The sequence below is a fragment of the Melanotaenia boesemani genome, chromosome 17 (assembly GCF_017639745.1).
Source record: "Melanotaenia boesemani isolate fMelBoe1 chromosome 17, fMelBoe1.pri, whole genome shotgun sequence".
Taxonomy (NCBI): domain Eukaryota; kingdom Metazoa; phylum Chordata; class Actinopteri; order Atheriniformes; family Melanotaeniidae; genus Melanotaenia; species Melanotaenia boesemani.
In genome coordinates, this window is record NC_055698.1 from 26804950 (window position 1) to 26820127 (window position 15178).

The window sequence follows — 15178 nt, forward strand, 5'->3', positions numbered from 1 at the left end:
TTCTACATTAACAGCCAGGACTCGTTCACACAGTGAAAACCAGTCGTACAAAAACCTCAGACAGTTTGTGGAACAGAAACTGAACGAACTGCTGCAGCTGAGACAGAAATAGCAGAAATGGTTGTGCAAAAATGTTTTTATCATCAGTAATTATGGGTAGTTTATTCAATCATATTATTTAGTTTTATTATATCTTCATTCCTGCATTTAATCAGTTTGTATAAACATAAGAAACATAAGGTATCTGCACCTACACGTTCTACAGGAAAACAGAGACACACCCAGTTACAATAAATGACTTTATTATCATTCAGTAAGATTATTGCTGGCTGGTTAGGTTTGATGAAAGTCAGGATAATGGAAAAAGTTCAGCTTTGACACTAAATGTCAGCAAATACAGTACCAGTCAACACACCCATTACATTTACTGGGTAAATGGGTCCTGTATATTTAAGTCAGTAAACATTATTTTGCAGTTTGATAAAAACTTAAATATTTAAAGGGATCATTTTTATTCTTGTTGTTAAGTAAGATGAAGTTATCAGTGAAGAATGAAACTAAATTACTAAAACATTGGGATGAAAGTTAGTTGCTCATGAAATGCTGTTTCCATAGTATTAAATATTTATTATGAACACATCAGATATTGTTAAAACATTTAATTAGTTAACCACCCTGAAGAAATAATAATAATAATAATAATAATAATAATAATAATAATAATAATAATAATAATAATAATAATAATAGAATAGAATAGAACAGAATAGAATAAAACCAAAGCATAAAGTCCTCTTTTATTTGTTAAAAAGATAAATGAAAGTTGTCTCTGCTCTGGGAGGATCTGTCAGCATCAGATTTTAAACCAGTGAGGATGTTTATGGCTCGAATGTTTTAAGTTGATATCAACAGACATATGAAGAGATTCCTAACGTACTCATCTATGTTGGTAAACAGGAATCAGGGTTTTCAGGCTGTCTTACAGACAGCGGATCAAACTCCAACTTTGACCATCAGTAGAGTTCAGACTTACAGTCTTGATGAAATCAGCAGTCAGTAGTTCTTCACACAGAAAACCTGCAGAACAAAAACTTCCCTCAGTCACACTGAACAGAGTTCATCAGACTCAGTTCAACATGCACCCACAAATAAAGTTTTAAACAAGTGTACTGGTTCATTTCCTTTTTCTACAAACATAAACATATAAAAACATCTTACTTACTATAGAATGATGTTGATAATAATTCTATATGTGAAGAGTCTCTTTATTTATTTACATTCTGTTATGGTCCAAAAAAAACAAAAAAAACAAAACAAAACAAAACAAAACAAAAAAAACTCTAGTTTCCAGCCCGTAATGAACAATGAATGTCTGATCATGACCTTTGACCTCAGCGTTGACTGATTCCTGATTGCATTTTCTCAAACTAAATCATAAAAAAATAAACTTTAGTGACAAACTCAGTGATGCAACATGACTGAAACTAAACATTGATCAGTCAGATGTTAGAAATCAGTTTAATCCAGACTTCTATAAGAAATGTTTCAGCCATATATGAAACAAAATTCCTAAACAATAACAAGAAGTGATGTAACTCATCACATGACTGAAATCGTTTAAAGATACACCAGAAGTCAGATTTGATCCACCTTGAAAACCATCCAAAGAGTCTGTCTAGGGTCCTTCACCAGCAGCTGTGAAGCTTTTAATCATATAATCTGATCTCCTGCAGCAGATGGACGTCCAGTTTCTGCTTTTTATTTTGTCATTTTCTTCTAACTCGGAGCCTTTTCTGTCTTCTTATCCAAGTTTCATTCAAAAATTATTTTAATACAGCAGGAAAAACCAAACGTTTGTTTTAATGAAGACGTCTTTATTGCATTGAAACAACCAGAGCTGCACTGATCAGAAACATCTGATGTGTAACTGAAGAGAAAGAAAAATACTGATGTGTTAACAGATTTTATATATATGTTTAAATCCATCAGTAACTCATTAACTAACACATTGTTACACTTCCTTTTTTCCTTTTATTTTTAGAAAACTGATGCAGATCAGTAAAGAGAGAATCGTTTCACAGTTTGACCCGAAATTTGTAAAACTTGACATCTTGTTTTGTGGTAAAATATAACAAAGCAAGTTAAACAAAAAATAAAGACAACAACTAATCTTTGTCCATATTAAATAAAGTGTAGATGTACAGCAGTGACATCTGATCAGAATGTCCATAGTGGAGACCGTTTAACGTGGTACCCACAGAAAAATGAACAATCTTTTAAGCTGCTTATTTATTATGCTAGCAGCAGAGCGTCAGGGATTCCAGGTCGTTTTACAGGCAGTGGATCAAACTTTGACTTCATTCTGAGCATCAGTGGAGTTCAGGCTGAAGATGCTGCAGTTTATTACTGTAAGAGTCACCACTTCATCAAAGATCAGTGGGTTTTTTCACAGTGAAAAAGCACCATAAAAAAACCTCCCTGCATCATATAAAGAGAAACCCACTAACAGCTCTACATGCATATTAATTCTTTATCTGTACTATGACCACATCAACATCTTAATCATTATTTATGTACATAATATTTGAAAACTTTATTTTTCCTGTTGAAATTCTTGAAATTTTGCATATGCCTGCAAATATTGATCTGCTTATCCATTAATTAGTGATCTGCGATATCACTCATTTTCTTTCTGATCCGATACCACTTAAAATACAAGCCAGTATCAGCTATGCTGAACTGATACCAATACTTTGTAGAGAAACTTAATGTGTTCAGAAAATCTCTTTCAAAGAATACTTTGTGACTCAAAATAAAAATATACAAAAATAAATATAGATAAATGCAACAACAATTGCATGTTTGTCAACACCTACCTTTAAAAATATGTTGTTAATTATCAGTCTAAAAAAATTAACAGGATTATTCTTTTTATCTTTCTATCCTATTAAATATTTTTCATCTGTATTTCTACTTTTAAAAACCCTACAACGGCTCTTTCACTGGATATTTAATGACACCAGCCACTGCAACGTCCTTACCTACTAAATCTAATCCTCTTGAATTAAAATGAGCTGATCTCAGAGACACATAACACTCCAAGTCAAAGTCATACAGATATTTATTACAGCATTTTCTCATGACTTTTACCTCCTATTTCTCCTGAGAACTGTAAATACACAGCTTAATGAAAATTTAATGCAAGTGAAGCTCAAGATGAATTCAGTATTTTCTGGTTTTGACCACAAATTTTTAAGCTGATTAGAGGTAATTTAGCAAATCATTTTTGAACATCATAACCAAAATGTACTTTCAACAAATCTTTGTTTTTAACTCACATTTGACATCTGCTAACATATTCATGTAGCTGCATAACTGTTGTGACATCGGTTAGCCATCAGAGCATCCTTTATTCTATACCCAAACTGTTTTTTAATTAAATTTAAAAATTAGTGACGTTCTCATCAGTGAGGATGAAACATGATGCCATGTAGAGAACAACTGCAGCTGTCTGACTGTGTGTGTTTGCATATGTGTCCTGCCTCTCTGTTCCCAGCTGTTAAGAGGTCAGTGTTGATCAGTGGCTGTTCAGACCTTTCAGAGACACTGAACACACCAGCAGCACAATGATGATGTCACTGACTCTACTGCTGACCACCCTGGGGCTCCTTGTTCAGGGTGAGACTCTCTTGTGGAAACTTTGCTTCAGGATGCAACCAGGTTCACCACAATGATGTTCTGCTGTGATGGAGAAACAAGCAGCTTTCACCTTCTTCCATCTGTTTTCCATCTAAAAGAAATTATTCTCTTCTATTTGGATTTCTATCATTTGTACTGGATTTTTGAATTTCTTTAATAATATTTTTCTTTTTATTCGTGTTTTTCCAGGATCACCAGGTTATGTTACTGTCACTCAGACTCCTGGATCTCACTCTGTTTCTCCAGGACAGACTGTTTCTATCAAATGTAAAGTCAGTCTAAGTACTGGAGGTAACTGCATGAGATGGTACCTTCAGAAACCTGGAGAAGCTCCTAAATTTCTTCTTGAGTGTGATAAAACTTCTGGTCGTCTCCGTACAACAAGCTCTGGGAAAACTGACTTCACTCTGACCATCAGTGGAGTTCAGACTGAAGATGCTGCAGTTTATTACTGTAAGAGTCTTCATAGCATCAACAATCAGTATGTGTTCACACAGTGAAAAACAGTCGTACAAAAACCTCGCTCAATCAGACTGAACAGAAACTGAACTGACTGATACAGTTCACTGAACAGTCACAAACTAATACACAGATGCTTAAATTTATCATGAGCTGTTCCGTATTCAGGACGTTAATAAAGATAAACATGTATCAGGACAGGCCCTGTGATGGACAGACGATGTGTACAGGGTGTTTCCTTCCTCTCGCCTGCTAATAGCAGGATAGGTTCCAGCTTTCCTGTCACTTTGAATTGGAATAAGAGGTAAATAAAATAGATGAATGAATCTATAAAAATAACTTTACTGACTGAAAACTACCTTTGAAACACAATTTATATATTTATGGACCCATATTTTTTTTCTTACTGTTTTCTTTCAATACAATTTGTAGAAAGAATCAAGGAGCAGCACCATATGTGTTCATGACCTTTAACCTCAGTTTCTCTGAAGATTATAACCATCTAAACTGTAGTGGACTTAAAATGTATAAAACAAGAAGAGGAAGACACAGGTCATCATCAGAAAACTTAGAAAGGAAATCCACCAAAGTTTTCACAACAATCTTTAAAACACAAAGATACTAAAACATGTCTCTAAGTTAACTTCAATCAGTAAAAAGCAGAGAATAAAAGCCAGTTAATACTGTGGAACTCAAAGTTTGTCCAGAAGACAAAAGTTGACCAAACAATCTCATCAAGACTCATTTAGTGACTCTAGAGAAGCTTTCAGTCACATCACATGATCATGACCACATGGAAATTTATTTCAATCATCAATATAATGTGTTTTTTCCCTAAAGTTTTACAGTTTCTCTTTATGTATATTTTAAAGTAGTAAAATAAAATTTCTTCTGACATTCATCAGTTTTTTTCTACAGTTCAGAACATTTAAAGAATGAATGTTCAGAGATTTTTTGAAGTTTTAACTTTCAGTCGTAATCTGTAATTGAGATATTCTTAAGATGCTGCATTAAGATTTGAAAAAATCCCACATTATAACTTCACCAAATAAAAATCCTAAAACATCTTAAAATTGTTTACACATAAATGACTCATTATTGGTCATGACACTATTAGAATGACACCATTAGGACAGTCATTAAATCAGATTTCTTAAAAAACAAACATACAAAAAACAAAACAAAACAAAACAAAACAAAAAAAAAACTAGTTGTTTAATGCACATTACTTTTCCATTTTTTACATTTCAGTTAGGTTTTTTTTGAAGACTTTATATACGCATTATATTAGTTTACATCTAGAATCATTCGTGAGTAATAAAAAGAAAATATAAGTAGTATGGGATTTACATTTAAATGTTTTTATTATTATAATAATATTACCAGAGTAAAACCAGTCACATCACTTCCATCATAGAAACATTATTTGTAGAAATTTTTCTTCATTTGAAACATAAACACAATGCACGATGCCATATGACAAAAACTATTAACATGGACATTCATAGAAATGTGGAAGAATTTTAATAAAGCTGATCTCCAATTAGTTTTTATAGAAATATTTCTTCTTAAACAAAAAAATATATTTCTTTCTTTCTGCTTCAGACAAACATTAAAGTAAATAAGAAAAAGCTGATTTAAAACACATGTTAAATAAAATCTAAACTTACTTCCAAGCTCCAGTCTGGTTCCTCCACCAAAAGTCCACCACAGTGAAAAAAAACCTCTGACTGTACAGAGACACGGCTCTCTGACTCTGGAACAAACAATGCAGCATGTTTTTATTTAGACATTTGTTCATTTTCCCCAAAGATATTGATGTCTTTTAAAATATAACCAAATCAATCAGATTTAAACTAATCCTCTAAAAATATTAAGTAAGAAGAAAGTAATCCTCATCATTGGACACTGAACCCCACATCGTCCCCGATCACTGTTTTGTTACTGTAGAGAAAAAATGATGCATTCAGTACAAAGACTATATGATAAGTAGCGCTGGGTGAGCTGGTAGATGAATGAGTAGAAAGTTCAAATCTGTTTTGTAGCATTTAGATAAAGATTAGGAGGCATTATATGGAAACTTTTTCTCTACAACATAAACTCTCAAATGTTAATCTGAATCTAAAATTTATTTAAACAAATATTAATATAAACTAAATTATTCATTGATAATCATCATCAGATTGATCCAAGTCCCTGTTGGAGTGAGTCAGCAGATTTCCATAGAGAGCCACTTTGCATCAGCAGCACCATGCTCCAGTGCTCTGGGAGAGTTTATAGTCCTGAGAGTTGAAGACTGGATGACTGACAGCTGTCCTTCATGACAACAGAAGACACAGAAATCCTCCTCATGAAAAACATGACTTTGATCTGCGTCCTCATCTGGACTCTCCTCTGCTGCTGCTTCACAGGTAAAGTCCAGAGAATGAAACTCCTCTCCTCTATGAACATCCGTCCCTCTGAAATGAAGCCGACTAAACCATGAAGCTGCTTTATGTTTTTGTCTCTGTATCCTCAGAGTCCAGAGGACAGGTCACAGTGACTCAGCCTGCAGCAGTGACATCTGATCTGGGACGAACCGTCACCATCACATGTAGAACCAGTCACAATGTAGATGGAAATGACCTCTCCTGGTACCAACAGAAAGATGGGCAAACTCCCAAACTCCTCATATACTATGCTAGCAGCAGAGCATCAGGGATTCCAGGTCGTTTTTCAGGCAGTGGATCACAGACAGATTTTACTTTCACCATCAGTGAGTTCAGGCTGAAGATGCTGCAGTTTATTACTGTATGGGGGAATTCTACATTAACAGCCAGTACTCGTTCACACAGTGAAAACCAGTCGTACAAAAACCTCAGACAGTTTGTGGAACAGAAACTGAATGAACTGCTGCAGCTAAGACAGAAATAGCAGAAATGGTTATGCAAAAATGTTTTTATCATCAGTAATTATGGGTAGTTTATTCAGTCATATTATTTAGGTTTATTATATCTTCATTCCTGCATTTAGTCAGTTTGTATAAACACAGGAAACATAAGGTATCTGCACCTACACGTTCTACAGGAAAACAGAGACACACCCAGTAATAATAAATCACTGTATTATCATTCAGTAAGATTATTGCTGGCTGGTTAGATTTGATGAAGTCAGGATAATGGAAAAAGTTCAGCTTTGACACTTTAATGTCAGCAAATACAGTACCAGTTAACACACCCATTACATTTAATGGGTAAGTGTGTCCAGAGTTTTGACTGGTCCTGTATACAAACATTATTTTACAGTTTGATAAAAACCTAAATCTTTGAAATGGTATTTTTTAATTTTGATGTTCAAGTAAGATGAAGTTATCAGTAAATAATAATAACTTCATCTTACTATAGTCCAATAGAAAAAATAAAATAAAAAAAGAAATCCAGGTTCCAGCCTATAACAATCTTTCAATGTCTGATTATGATCTTTGACCTCAGCATTGATTGATTCTTGTTTACATTTTCTCAAACGAAATAATAAAAAAATTAACTTTAGTGACAAACTCAGTGATGCAACATGGCTGAAACTAAACATTGATCAGTCAGATGTTAGAAATCAGTTTAATCCAGACTTCTATAAGAAATGTTGCAGCCATATATAAAACAAAATTCTTAAATCATATAATAATCATATAATCTGATTTCCTGCAGCAGATGGACGTCCAGTTTCTCCTTTTTTAATTTGTCATATTCCTCTAAGTCAGAGCCTTTTCTGTCTTCTTATCCAAGTTTCATTCAAAGATTATTTTAAGACAGCAGGAAAAACCAAACGTTTGTTTTATTGAAGACGTCTTTATTGCGTTAAAACAACCAGAGCTGCACTGATCAGAAACATCTGATGTGTAACTGAAGAGAAAGAAAAATACTGATGTGTTAACAGATTTTATATATATGTTTAAATCCATCAGTAAGAGTATAAAAACAGTAAATATCAAAGCAGAGTAAAATCAGTTATAAGGTTTTGATTATTTATGCAGATAACATATGAATTATTATAAAATTAGGAGAAAGCCAAAGAGAAAGTTGATGAATACAGAGTGAAGTCCCAGTGAATCACATCAGTACTGGGAACACTGGTCTCTCCTCAGTATCTCTGAAACTGGAGTCTGGGATTCCCTGGTAGCCTCACAGGTCAGATATCCCACCCTCATCCACTGGTCGGCAGGGACCCTCAGGGTGCTGCTCCAGCTGTAGTGGCCGTCCTTCTGCAGTAGCCTGAGACTCCTGCTCTCCTCATAGCAGTTTTTGCTGCAGCCGTCCACCTTCCAGGACAGACTCCAGTCTGAGGGGAAGCCCTTGTTGGCCAGACACATGAGTGTGACATTACCCGTCTGCAGGTCGTCGCTGGAGGGGAGCAGGACTCTCAGGGTGGGACGAACATCACCTAGGACACATCAGTCGGCTTAAGGAACAAGGGACCACACAGCTTTCAATCTAACATCTGACACCAGAAACCTTGACGATGGTTTTGTGTTCCAACAGTCATTAACTAACACATTGTTTCACTTCCTTTTTTCCTTTTATTTTTAGAAAACTGATGCAGATCAGTAAAGAGAGAATTGTTTCACAGTTTGACCTGAAATTTGTAAAACTTGACATCTTGTTTTGTGGTAAAATATAACAAAGCAAGTTAAACAAAAAAAAAAGACAAAAACTAATCTGGGTCCATATTAAATAAAGTGTAGATGTATAGCTTTAGGAGTAGAAACAAAAGAAAAACTGACATAATGATCATTTATAGCCTGTGGGTTTCAAACATTACTAGGTTTTAAAATTTAACATGCAGAAAAAAAGTATTTGATAAATTTTGTTCAGGTGTAAATGCTCATCTTTTCTTTAATCTGTCCAGTTTAACATTTAAAGAAAATGTGATAAAGAAAATAAATTAAATTAAATTTCTTTTCATGTAAAAGACTTCATCTCCATCATCAAGATCTCTAATTATTACTTGAACAGAATATTTTTAGATACCAGTTTATCAAAACTGATCTGAATTAGCCTCCATGAGGAGAAATAAAAACAGCAGGTCTAAAGTTTTAAAAGTTTAATAAAATATGTTAAAAACCTGTAGATATTAACCACTTCAATAACTACCTTATGACATAAATAGTTTAAATTATAAGAAAAACTTACTTCCAAACTCCAGTCTGGTTCCTCCACCGAACGTGTACCACAGTGATACAAACTCATTGAACCGCCGTACAAAAACCTCTGACTGTACAGAGACACGGCTCTCTGACTCTGGAACAAACAAACTCTACAAACTCATCATTAGACTGTACGGTTTATATAATAAGGATGGAAATGATCAATGAGATAAAAGAAACATGCAACATTTAAAAAATATGATGAATATATGATGAATAAATTAAAGAATTAGGACAATAAAATAAACTATATCTATCAGAATTTATATCTACATATCAAACAATGTACAAAGGTCAAACCTTAAAAATAATCTCAAGTACAAACAACATTGAAATGAAAAGACACATTCCGGATTAAATTTCTTATAAACTCATTGAACCACAATAATAATAATAATAATCATCATCATCATCATCATATTGATCCAAGTCCCTGTTGGAGTGAGTCAGCAGATTTCCATAGAGAGCCACTTTGCATCAGCAGCACCATGCTCCAGTGCTCTGGGAGAGTTTATAGTCCTGAGAGTTGAAGACTGGATGACTGACAGCTGTCCTTCATGACAACAGAAGACACAGAAATCCTCCTCATGAAAAACATGACTTTGATCTGCGTCCTCATCTGGACTCTCCTCTGCTGCTGCTTCACAGGTAAAGTCCAGAGAATGAAACTCCTCTCCTCTATGAACATCCGTCCCTCTGAAATGAAGCCGACTAAACCATGAAGCTGCTTTATGTTTTTGTCTCTGTATCCTCAGAGTCCAGAGGACAGGTCACAGTGACTCAGCCTGCAGCAGTGACATCTGATCTGGGACGAACCGTCACCATCACATGTAAAACCAGTCACAATGTTTATTTATGGAATAGTTACCATCTTTTATCCTGGCACCAACAGAAAGATGGACAATCTCCTAAACTTCTTATATACTATACAAGCAGCAGAGCATCAGGGATTCCAGGTCGTTTTACAGTCAGTGGATCAAACTCTGACTTCACTCTGACCATCAGTGGAGTTCAGGCTGAAGATGCTGCAGTTTATTACTGTCAGAGTCTTCATAGCATCAACAGTCAGTATGTGTTCACACAGTGAAAAACAGTCGTACAAAAACCTCCCTCAGACAGACTGAACAGAAACTGAACTGACTGATTGTCACGAATGGAGGTGGAGGTGAGGACCCAAATGCAGGCAGGAGGCAGAACTGGTGCAGGTAAAAAGGTTTATTACCCAGGAACTCACAACAGGGAACCACAGACGACGGGGATAAACTCCAGAGAACAAAAACCAAACATGACAAAATGAGGATCTGACAAGGAATGACTGAAAACCGGGAGTACTTATACACAGGGGGAGTAACAAGACACAGGTGAAGTGGATGACTAATTAGACCAGATGAACTAACGAGGCAGAAACAGAAAACCACAGGACACAAGGGAAAAAACTAAACATGACCAGAAAACCAAGAACATGAACACAACACACCAACACCCAGAAACCATGACACTGATACAGTTCACTGAACACACACACACACACACACACACACACACACACACACACACACACACACACACAGACACACACAAAAATTCAAGAACCGATAAATCTTCAGAATATTTATTAAAAATATGAATTTTTCTTGACAACTTTATCAACTGAAAACTATCTTGGTGGAAACACACATTGTAAGCAAGGGTGCACATAATATTTCTGGTCTTGTTCTCAGGGGAGAACCTTGTGTTGTTGCTTGGTCCTCACATTTTTAAATACATTTTTTCCCGCGCCCATCTCACAGGTGGAACAAAATAGAAGGAGAATGAGGCTTGGACAGTGTTACATGTACTTTAATTTCAACTGAAAATGAAGAGAAGCAGTGCAACAGAATGTCAGATTTTTAAAGCCTTGGAACTTTCACATTAATATTGGTGTTTCAAGCTCTGATAACTAAAAGTGCTCATATCTGCTTTTTAACACTGAAATCACTGAACACCAAATGAAATGGCAGCTTTTAAGCGCTTACAATGGTTACTTTTTTAAGTATTGTTATCTACAGAATGTCGTCATCCTCATCCTCTGTCTCAGTCTCAGTCTGTGTTTCTTCCTCTATTTCACAAACAGCAAAGAATGTTGATGTGCCAGGCTTATTCTTGTCTCCTTGGTTCAGCCTGCGATTAGCTGTTTGCATCCACAAGTCAACAGCTGGAGTCGGGTCAAAGGTCTCCGTGGTGAACTTGGATAACAGAATGTGCATTAGAGATGAGAGGCGAGAGTCTGATAGGCAAGATCTGTACTTGCTTTTTATGATATTCAAATGTGAAAATCCCCTTTCACATGCAGCACTGCTCAAGGGCAGTGTAAGGGACAAGAAAAGAACCCTCTGAATGTTAGAATAACTGTCAGTATTGCTCGTCTTCACTACATTCACCAGGTTGTGCACAGAGGAGGCTGCCAAACGTTTTCCAGCTTGCTTTAAACGCATCCACTCTCTTAAAGTGGAGTCTTTGTCAACAGACATGTTGGCCTCATATTTCTCAAGGATGTTACTGAGAGTTGTGTTGCCAAAACTGTGCAGATCTTTCATTTCAAGAGGCCAAGTTGTAGGATCAAAAATCAGAAACTGATCACACGATTTTAGGGATTCATATCTGCTTTCAAACTCATGAATCAGAGCTCTCAAAACATTGATCTTGTCCCTGTCAGCATCAGCATGTGATCCAGTCTCTTTCCTGAACTTGCCCTCACTCTCCATCAGAAGAGTCAACTGTCCAACAGCAACCATGAGCTCATCTTTGCATTCACCAATAGTTAGATTCTCTTGCTGAAACTTGAGGGAGGTGAGCTTTAAGACGTTTCCAATATCAAGAATGTTTGCTAGGAAACAATGAAAACGCTCTGTGCAGATCTCTTTCAGGCTCATGTCATCACTTGTTGCCACTTGAATCTGAATGGCAGGTAACATTCTCCATATTTTCAGTAGAGTCTCCTGTCTCCATGCAGACCATCTGATATTGTGAAACTTTCCTAATTTGGCAAAAGCTATGCCTTTCTCTGTGCATATTCTCTTTAGTTGTGCAATTCGTTTTGCACCCCCTTTCTTTAAGTAAAATCTTAGCAACTTGACAGTAGCTTGATTAAATGACTCACAGTATGGGACTGCGCGATCAGCGGACTTGGCGCAGTTCTCTAGGGTGTGGGCGGTGCACAGAATATGCACAAGGGAATCCCCGATGTCCACCATCTGACGTAATTTGGGAATGACGCCGTTGTACATTCCAACGTTGACAGCGGCTCCGTCTGTGCATACCGAGACCAGCTTCGTCTTCCAGTCCGTTAAACGGCAAGCGTGGAACAGTTGCACAAGTCCATCCACTATGTCCTGTGCTGTTCGATTGGCCCCCAGATTAATTAACCCCAGGAAATCTGAGCTGAAATGTCCGTTGCTGGACACAGAAACAATGTACACAATCTCCTGTTCCGTTTTTGTGATATCTTCTGATCCATCAAAGAGCACACCCCAGAATTCAGCTGCTTGCAGCTTTTCTCTCAAATCTGAAGTTATCGTCTGTGCGATGCATTCCATGATGCGGCTTCCCCCTTCTCGAGAATGATACGCGCTCCCGACATTTACTCCAAGCCTCTTCAGAAGAGGAATATCTTCCTCATATGAACGCATAGGACGTCCATGTTTCGCTTTGTGAAAGACTAAAAGAAAAACATTACTCAGTGCTTGATGTTGTTCTTCATTCAGTTTGTCTTTCCATTTGTCGAGTGGACCACTGGGCTTCTGGTCTTGGTTGCGTCTGTTTTCATTATCAATTGCTTGAACAACTTTCTGGTGCTCTCTGCTATTGGTATGCTTATCAAAAGCTGGATGACTGAAGTTTTTAGTGCCTGTAAGGCGCTGTTTTTGTCAGCCAGAATGGGATTTTCACGGCATACTCTGCACCACATCTCTGTGCGTTCATCATTCGCTTGAAGCCAGCTGACCTCCTGCAGCCACTTCTCCGAGAATATGCGCTTCTTTTGCAGTTCAGACTCAGTCTGACGTTTCTTTGGGGATGGAGGAACACCAAAGTAATTGCTTAATTGAGCTTGCTTCTTAGACATTTTGATAACATTCCCAAACAATGGCTCATGGGCCTATCCGACATACAGATTGCGCAGTTGTCTATCCCCAAATCTAGTTCGCAAATGAGCGCTGCAATGTTTCATCTGGCACGCTTTTTTTTTTTTTGGTAGCGCATGCACACCAGCGCACCACTTATGTGCACCCCTGATTATAAGCTTATAGAGTCGTGTTTTATCTATTTCTTCATTAATATGTATAATGATGTGCAGAAAGCATCATGGAGCAGCATCATGTGACAGTTTTAGAAAAAGCTTGTGACCTTGTGCTGGTCACTGTCTTAATCATACTGAACTTAAAAGGTAAAAACGATGAAAACACTGATCATCATCAGAAAACTTACCAAGGAAATAATAATTAAAAGTAGATAAACCATCCCTCAAATTCGAGAATATTACTTTAAACAACAATGATATAAAACTTTCCTCTGAGTCAACTGGAACCATTAAAAAAAAGACATTTTTAACACCTTGCTTGACCAAGCAATAGTCCCATCATGTTTCAAAACTGTTACTATTATCCTAGTGCCTAAAAAAACCTTAAATCTCATCTCTCAACATTTATCAGTCTGTCACACTTACTCTTTTTATAATAAAATGCTTTGAGAGGCTGGTTAAGAAGTACATCGCCCCCAGACTTCCTCCCACGTTCGACCCCTTCCAGTTTGCCTACCGGCCGAGACGCTCCATTGAGGACGCTATCTCCTTTGTTGTTCACCTGAGCCTGAGAATAGGTGGGCTGGTGCAGAGACAACAACCTGATCCTGAATGTGGACAAAACTAACAAGATCATTGTCGACTTCAGGAAAAACCAGCCCAGTCATGCTCCACTCCTCATCAAAAGCAAGGCTGTGGATGTGGTCAGCAGCACAACGTTCCTGGTGGTGCACATCACAGATAATCTCACCTGGTCTGTGAACACCGTGTCATGGGTCAAAAAGGTAAAGCAATGAATGTACTTCCTGTGCGAGATGAGGAGAGCCCTCCTACCCCCGCCTATCCTCATTACATTCTACAGAGGCAGCATAGAGAGCATTGTGACGAGTTGCATCTCTGTGTGGAGTGGAGGCTGCAGAGCTTCTGACTGGAAGAACATGAGGAGAGTGGTGAGGACAACAGTGAGGATTATGGTGACTTCTCGTCCCTCCTCTGAGGACATTGCATAAAAGCGCTGCTTGTGCTGAGCCAGAAACATCACCAGTGATTCCTCACACCCACACCATGGGTTGTTCTCCCCGATGGCCTCTGGAAAAAGGTTACGTAGCATTCGGTGGAGGACCACTAGGTTCTGTAACAGTTTTTTCGCTCAGGCCATCAAACTGTTGAACTCTTAAAAAGGAAGCTGCATTCACTCTTATCTATTTTATTTATTCTTATCTGTTTTTAGCTGTATATAATTCTTTTCAATTTTAAATTATACATGTATATATACATCAGTCAGGACATATGTATATGCACATTTTTTTTATATTCCTTAACTGTATATTTTATTTACTTTTCTTTAATAGCGATGAGCCTATGCAATGAAATTTTGTTCTGTATTCACTTGTTGCTTACTAGAATGAGAAATAAAAGGCTAAAGTCATGAAGACTTGAAGAGTTCTCACATTAAAAAAATCACCAAAAAATAAAATCCAAACATTATAAAGATTTTTACTCACTAATGCCTCCAATTTATGTCAAATATGGTCTTATTACTAAAATATATTAATAAAATAAAC

General features: G+C 36.8%; 1 pseudogene and 1 gene segment (V, D, J or C); one reads left to right on the forward strand and one right to left on the reverse strand.

Moving 5' to 3' along the window:
* The first annotated feature begins 6517 nt into the window (after positions 1-6517).
* Positions 6518-7000, forward strand: LOC121656711 (annotated as a pseudogene).
* Positions 7001-7972: 972 nt separating this feature from the next.
* Positions 7973-9441, reverse strand: LOC121656720. The segment is given in 2 exon segments: positions 7973-8574; positions 9324-9441. A coding segment is annotated over 1 exon segment (255 nt).
* Positions 9442-15178: the final 5737 nt, after the last annotated feature.